The 7,018-nt window shown below is 42.6% G+C and overlaps 1 protein-coding gene and 1 long non-coding RNA gene across 2 annotated transcripts; one reads left to right on the top strand and one right to left on the bottom strand.

Annotated features, from left to right (window-relative positions):
- The first annotated feature begins 671 nt into the window (after window positions 1–671).
- LOC107280369 (uncharacterized) lies at window positions 672–4,187 on the top strand. The gene is made up of 4 exons (XR_001544387.3): window positions 672–908; window positions 1,254–1,388; window positions 3,585–3,763; window positions 3,867–4,187. It is a non-coding gene; the product is annotated as an uncharacterized lncRNA (long non-coding RNA).
- On the bottom strand, window positions 2,354–6,169 carry LOC9267165 (putative disease resistance protein RGA3). The gene is made up of 2 exons (XM_015774502.3): window positions 2,806–6,169; window positions 2,354–2,718 (listed from the first exon to the last, which is right to left on the bottom strand). The coding sequence occupies exons 1-2, from the start codon at window positions 5,892–5,894 to the stop codon at window positions 2,652–2,654; spliced, it is 3,156 nt and encodes a 1,051-aa protein (XP_015629988.1). The 5' UTR covers window positions 5,895–6,169; the 3' UTR covers window positions 2,354–2,651.
- Between the last annotated feature and the right edge of the window lie 849 nt (window positions 6,170–7,018).

Here is a 7,018-nt window from a genome sequence, read left to right as displayed (position 1 = left end):
CTCGTTTTTGAATTTTGGGAGAGAAATGAGGAGTGGGTCGGACGGACCACTATGCCCGTCCCCTGCACGCGCGGGTGCAAGGCTTGCATGAGCAGGTGCAGGCTGCTGCACAAGGCAGGGCAGGCTGAGCTGTGAAGCTCAATTTGAGCGTTTTCTCTCAGCCTGACTGAGGAGCTCTTTTTGCATAGGCGGGTCTAACTGGGAAGGCCGTCCAAGCAACCAAACAACCGAAAATTGCATCACTAAGTTTGGGCCAAGTCTGATGCAGGCAACCAAACGCAACCATAGGTTCGTTAAGTGCCGGCCTCCTTCTACCGGGACTAGAGGTGAAAACGGTCACGGAAATTACCGATCGACCGGGCGCCGTTTCCGTTTAAGGGGGACCGTTTCCGACTATACCGTTTTTAGCTATTTTTAAATTTTGTTTTTTCTAATTTCTTTCTGCAACATATTAACGTCGATACTGAGTAGTTTAGATGATAAATATGATCAATAACCGGCCAATCGATCATCGTTTTGGAAGAGATTCTACCGATTTCGATCGTTTCCGATCGTTTTCACCCCTAATCGGGACGGCCAGATGAGAGGCGCCCACCTCGACTCGTAACTCTCGAGTCTCTCTTGGGCGCGGGGCGCCAGTTTCCCAAGTCCCAACCTGTGACGAGCGCACTGGCACGCACATCCTCCGCGCCTCCGTGGCTCCCATTCCAATTTGTGCTTCTTGTACGGTTTGCTCCGCCTACCTCCGCCTCGCCCCAAGTACTGCGCGGCGCGCCGTCTCCACCGGTCAGTCCCTCCCCTCCTCCTCCAATGACGGGATCCTCCTTCCTGCCGTCTTCCTGCTCCGTGGCACCATGGCGAGACCGTCTTCCTGCTCGTGCTGCCACGGCCTCGCCACAGATCAACAGGTGAGTGATTTTGCCCCGCCATTCTCCGCTTGAACTTCGCCACGGTCCCGCCGCCACCACCACCACCGCGTCGATGCCTGTACAGACACCATGCATCTTCTTGCGTCCTGCTGCTGATGCAATTGGCGTCTTGCCAGCAGCTGGGTACCCCAAGCTTCCTCTACTTAACTACTTTACACTAGGCCATGAGACCTGATGAAGATTTGAGTTGACCATCGGGTGCACCACTCTGTATCATGCCTGCCAACTGCTTGAGGAAATGTTTAGTCACTTGAGCATCCTACTATTATCGAAATCATATTAATTATAAAATGTCACCATCCTGAATATCTTCTTATACTACAGGATGCTTTGAAGGTTTGGGCAATGTACATCCTGTTCATTGCCATGCGAGGATCGAGGAGTGAACAGTGAAGCGTGTTCCAAAAGTGATGGCTGCTGACACATATGCCGCCTGCCCGGTAGCAAACCATTGTCAACGTGAGCCCTTTTATCTTCTCTGAAAAGATTTTCCTCCATGATTTGTTTAGGAGTTATACTTTTGTAGCCCGGTAGTTATCGATTGAATGTTTTCTTTTTCTTAAAGATGAATTATGTCCTTTGGGGATCTCGGGGTATGTTTAGGTTGTTTTGTCTGATAATGGATGGGTTACGATTAGTAAAAAGCTTAACTGGAGACAAGTTTGTTACTGTATAAGCATATTTATGGGCACACCAGAGATGGGGGATAACTATTGTTGATTTAATAATTCATTGTAGAACAATTTAGCAACAGATCTTGTTGTAACAAATAGTTAGACTTGGAAGGGTTCACAATATCTGTCATTTCTAAAATTTTGGGTCTACGATAGATCTTGGTAGGATTATCTCTAGCAAAAAATTGTTCAAATTTCAATATTTTCATCTGATTTTTTCAAACTTTTGCCCAAAATTTAAATATTTGAATTCCTGTCAGTCAATTGTTATTTTGTATTCCATGAATGTGAACTCTTGGATCATGTATATCTAAAATCAGAACCTCTACTCTAAACAAGTTATAGTAACTACCTATTGGAAAGAGAAAATTTCTATCTCTGCCCAATATGTTAACTATCTTGTGAAGAACACCCTCCATATGCGGGAAGCTTGGATACATTCAAACTGTGCTAGATAATGTATGCACAATCAATTGTTTGTCTTTAATGTTAAATAAGGGAGCAACCGAACAACCCTCCTAATCACCAATTGTCTTTTATGTACATTTCAAACCATTTCAACTAACCACCCACTCCGGGCTCATTTGGATAGGTCTCGATTCTGATCCATTCTAACTTAAATCCGACCTAGGACTTTGGACTGTCCAATAAGCTTCCATTGGATGACTAGACATTACAGACTTGCTCCGCACTTTCTCACGTGAGATTGTCAACCATGGGCATTGTGGTGAATTAATAGAGGAGCCAAAGTAGGGGTGCAATCTTAAGAGAGACAGATGGATGCACTAAACACTGTAGGGGAAAAATAACTAGTGATGTGACAGTGTACAGGTAGATGACATTGCTTGGTATCAATACTTCCTATTATTTGCTCTTTACAGTAAATTTCAAAATGTCATATTGGGCATTCTTAATTGTCAAGAGGATAGTAGAAGCATGTACATGCATGGTAATTTTCACGTGAGTGATTTGTTGATTAAAATCAAGAAAATTTCTTCATCTTCCTCTTTATGTGGTAAGTAGGTAAAATATCCTTTGGCCTGGACCACTATATGATCAGAACAATGCTCTCATCAACTTCCTTCTGATCAGGGTAAACCATGTCTGAGTTTGACCTAATAGAACGAATATGAATGCGGGTCATGTTACAATCAAATAAGGCATATAGAACTTGAGAGAACTGACAAGCATTCAGTTTATACCTTTGTCGGAAAACCCTCGTAATCCCTATTGCTTGTTGAAGGCTTGAATTTGGGAGTGACATGCAATCGTAAATCTGTATGACCTCAAGTCTCGCTGGTAGAGTTGAGTTGGGGCATTCTGACCCATTTCCATCCACAATTTCACTATATCCTGAAGTATCTGTACAGTTGATTTGACTATGATTTATTGACACCCAACATTCTTCTAGGCCTTTTATTGCCTCAAGATCTTGACAACCCTTGACGGTAAGCCTCTTCAAAGCTACCATATTGTACAGTGATAGAGAGTTCAAGCTAAGACAATTGGAGATGGCAAGCTCCTGGAGGCAAGGGAAATCCTGTTGGCCTTTAGCACGCTGCCACTCATTCCACGCTACCATCTCATCAAACAGCAATGTCTGAAGAGCTGGGAATCGTTGTAGTGCTGCCCCATCACCATAGAATTCACTTCCTACAGTTCTTACATGTCTCATCTCCCTGACCTCAAGATGCCTAAGGTGTGGAAGTTGTCCTAATGGTGGAAGAGAATCAGACGAAAAATCACTGATGATTACTGTCTCTAGTCGGTTAAAGGAGGGATGTCCAACCCACTTGGGATAACTGCAGCCCATGTACTTCTCAATTTCAATCCATTGGATTTTATTATGAGGTTCAAGGCTGTCAAGTACTTCCCTGTCAAATTCTTCCAAGGATTTCTCTTGTGGTTTAGAGTTATCCCCATAGCGTATGTGGCTGTTCCACCGCAAACACAATCGTGTAACATGCACTTTTTTTATCAGGTCCGCAACTCTTGCTTCACAAGTGCGCTCCCAATTAATATGCTCAAGGGGCGAAATGCTCAGTGGCCCATGCAGATTGTTCAGGTCTTTGAGTTCTGCCACTCCTGCTGTCATTGGAGTGAAGTGCACAATGAAAACAGGGAGTGTTTGCAGTTTAGTCAACTTTCCTATGCCCTCAGGTAAACTTTTGAACTTGCAGACTGGTATTGTAGAATCATTTCTTCCTAAGACATTATAATCAAGATGCCGCAAATTTTGTAATTGTCCTATATCTTTGGGAAGCTCAACTAGGAACCTGCAGCATCTCAGGTCAAGTGTTTGCAGATTGTGGAGGCTACATACCGCCTGAGGTAATCTTACAACATCTGTGCAAGAAAGACCAAGGTATCTTAGTTGCTTCAAGTTACCAACAGAGTGGGGCAGTTCAGATAGCCTGCAGCTGCCAAGTTCCAGCACTCGTAGAAAGCGCATATGAGGTTTTGTGAAGAAATCCCTTTCAAAGTGCAACATGATAGAATTACCAGTGAAGTTTACCTGTAAGAAATCATCATTTCTACCCTCTAAGCATAACAACAGTGATCGCAATGATTCTTGATTTCGTCCTCTGCTTGACCGTACTATTAAAGGAGTCTCCAGTGCTTTGGCCCAGAGGAAGGCTGAAAAGTGCCGGTCATATTTGCTTCCGATGATGTCAACCCTTGGACTGATGATGCTTGGTAGATCCTGGAGCTCCTGTTCTTGATTTTGATCCCTTATTACAAGTGACTTTGCCAGGTCATGGATAAGGTCATGCATTGTGAAATAGTAGCCAAGACCTCCAGCATGCTGTTGCTGAAAGAATGATCTTGCAACTAGTTCAGAGATGTATTTATGGCCTAATGATTCCATCCGATCTGAGTGTGTTGCCTGTAGATATCCATGGGCAACCCACATCCTCACAATATTTTCCTTATCAAACATGTGTCCTCTGGGAAACAGTGCACAATAGAGAAAACATGGTTTTATCTCAGCTGGTAAGTGAACATAGCTCACCTTCAATACATCAAGAACCCAGTTCTTCCCCTCGGTCAAGTTCCAAATATCGGAGGTAAGGATTTCATTCCATGTTTCCTCGTTGGTTTCAGAAGAAAGTAGGCCTCCAATCACCCTTATCGTCAGAGGAACACCGCTGCATTTCTCAACTATACCTCTACCAATGGTCTCAAGAGTTCCAGAGAGCTTGAGAGAATGGCATCCTTGCCTAATGCAGTGGCAGAACAATGCCCAACTTGCTGCAAGATTCAGGCCATCCAAATTAACTTGTGGCAACCTGCTCATGATCTGTGCAACGTTTTGATTCCTTGTGGTTGTCACAATACAGCTTCCTCTACCTCCATGGTCTAGAGGCTGCCGCAATTCATCCCACTGGAGCAAATTTATAATCCATATATCATCAAGGACGATCAAAAATCTCTTTCCTGAAACAATATGCTGTAGCTTATTCTGAAGCGCTTCCAGCTCAGTCAGACCACAAGCTTCTCTGGTAATAGATTCAATAATGGCTTTCGTTGTCCTTGTCACATCATAAACTTCTGATACCCAAGCCCAAGCTCTTATCTGAAAGTGGTCTTTCACCTGTTCATCGTTGTAGATGAGCTTTGCTAGTGTAGTTTTCCCCATGCCTCCCATTGCCACTATGGAGAACACCTGTAAGTTGTTGTCAGTACCATTGTCATTATTCAGAAGGCTGTCAAGTAACTTATTTTTCTCTCCATCTCTTCCAAAGGTCCCTGTCTCACTAGCTAGAGAACTCGAAGCACGCATATTGCTGGTGGTGCTTACTCTGATTCTCCCATCACCCTCTCGCAGCGAGAGGCTTTCACGAAAACTGTTAATGGATTTAAGTCTATTTCTGACCTTGCTGATTTTGTCAAGCATATCTGTATCTAGGGATTCTTCATGATCATGCACTGGAGAATTTACAGTATCAAGTACCTCAAACTTCCTTTTGAGATCAGCATGTTCATGGGTGTTCGTCTCTGCTTCAGGCTGGACTGTCTTGTAGGACAACTCATCGATGATATCCTCCAAATCGTATGCGACTTGCCTGAGCTCATATAGCCACATATTCACATGCAGATCTTCTATCTCCCTCCGATCCGCATCAGCTAGCACAGCTCGAATTCTACAAAGTATGACCTTCATCTCATCGAATTCAGATGCAGTAGCTGGTAATTTTTTAGGATCACAAGAAGAGCAAGATGGTACTTGGACTGAAGTATATACTTTGGCCAAAAAGCCAGCAAGAGTGGACAGGATCGAGGACGCCATGGCCGATGAAGGATGCTCCGGTGAGCCAAAATATGTACAAATATTTTGTGTTCTGGAATCGGTGGTTTGGTTGGCTGATGAGTGATGAGCAAGTATGCAACCTCCGTTTACAATACATGATACCTGCTTGGGGATACGTCAGATTGCAATAAAACTAGGGGTATATGTCACTATCGCTGCTATATTTTTCTTGAATGCTTGTATAGAAGGAGAAGAGGACAACAGTCTATATATCTATTATATTATTTGTGTTATAAATAAAGTAAAAAATATTAAGTCAACATGTCCGCAAGTAAGGTTTAAAAACTACCTTGTTATTAATTGAAGAAAAAGATTGCCATCAATAATAACGTGTCTAACTTATGACTGTGATGGCCCAAATAATTTAAGACAAAAAAAAATAGCTAGTGGACGAAGACATGCATCTTGCTGTGGACAGAAGAGGCCCAGCTGCCGCCACTGACGGCGGCGGCGCCTATCCCCAATGGTGCTGTGTAATTAGCCTGCTTGTACAGCTATAGCTAGTAATTCCTCCGTTTCACAATGTAAGTCATTCTAGCACTTTACATATTCATATTGATATTAATGAATCTAGATGTTTTAATGAATCTAGATGTTTTAATGAATCTAGATTCATTAAGATCAATATGAATGTGGACAGTGCTAGAATGACAAACATCTAGACTCATTAAGATCAATATGAATATGGGAAGTGATAGAATGACAAACATCTAGATTCATTAAGATCAATATGAACGTGGGAATTTCTAGAATGACTTACATTGTGAAGATTCATTTAGATCAATATGAATGTGAAAAGTGCTAGAATGACTTACATTGTGAAACGGAGGGAGTAGCAAATTAATCATGTTAACTTAGTAACACGCTTTTACTGTTGAGAAAATAAGCTTGCCAAATAAAATTGACAGGTCTCGTGAAAGACAATTGAACTGAATGCATAACATGAACCTCCGATGCAAAATAAACTTTTTGTGTTGAAAGTAAAACACAGTGCATTGCAACTAGCCTTTGTACTTCATTGCTAGATCAGGATGCGCCACATTTTGCCTAGTTGTGCCTATTTCTGTTGTTGGAACTTGGAACTGGCACCATCTTCATGTCCA

Source organism: Oryza sativa, chromosome 1, assembly GCF_034140825.1.
Source record: "Oryza sativa Japonica Group chromosome 1, ASM3414082v1".
In the NCBI taxonomy this organism is placed as follows: Eukaryota; Viridiplantae; Streptophyta; class Magnoliopsida; order Poales; family Poaceae; genus Oryza; species Oryza sativa.
This window is presented reverse-complemented; position numbering and strand designations above follow the sequence as displayed.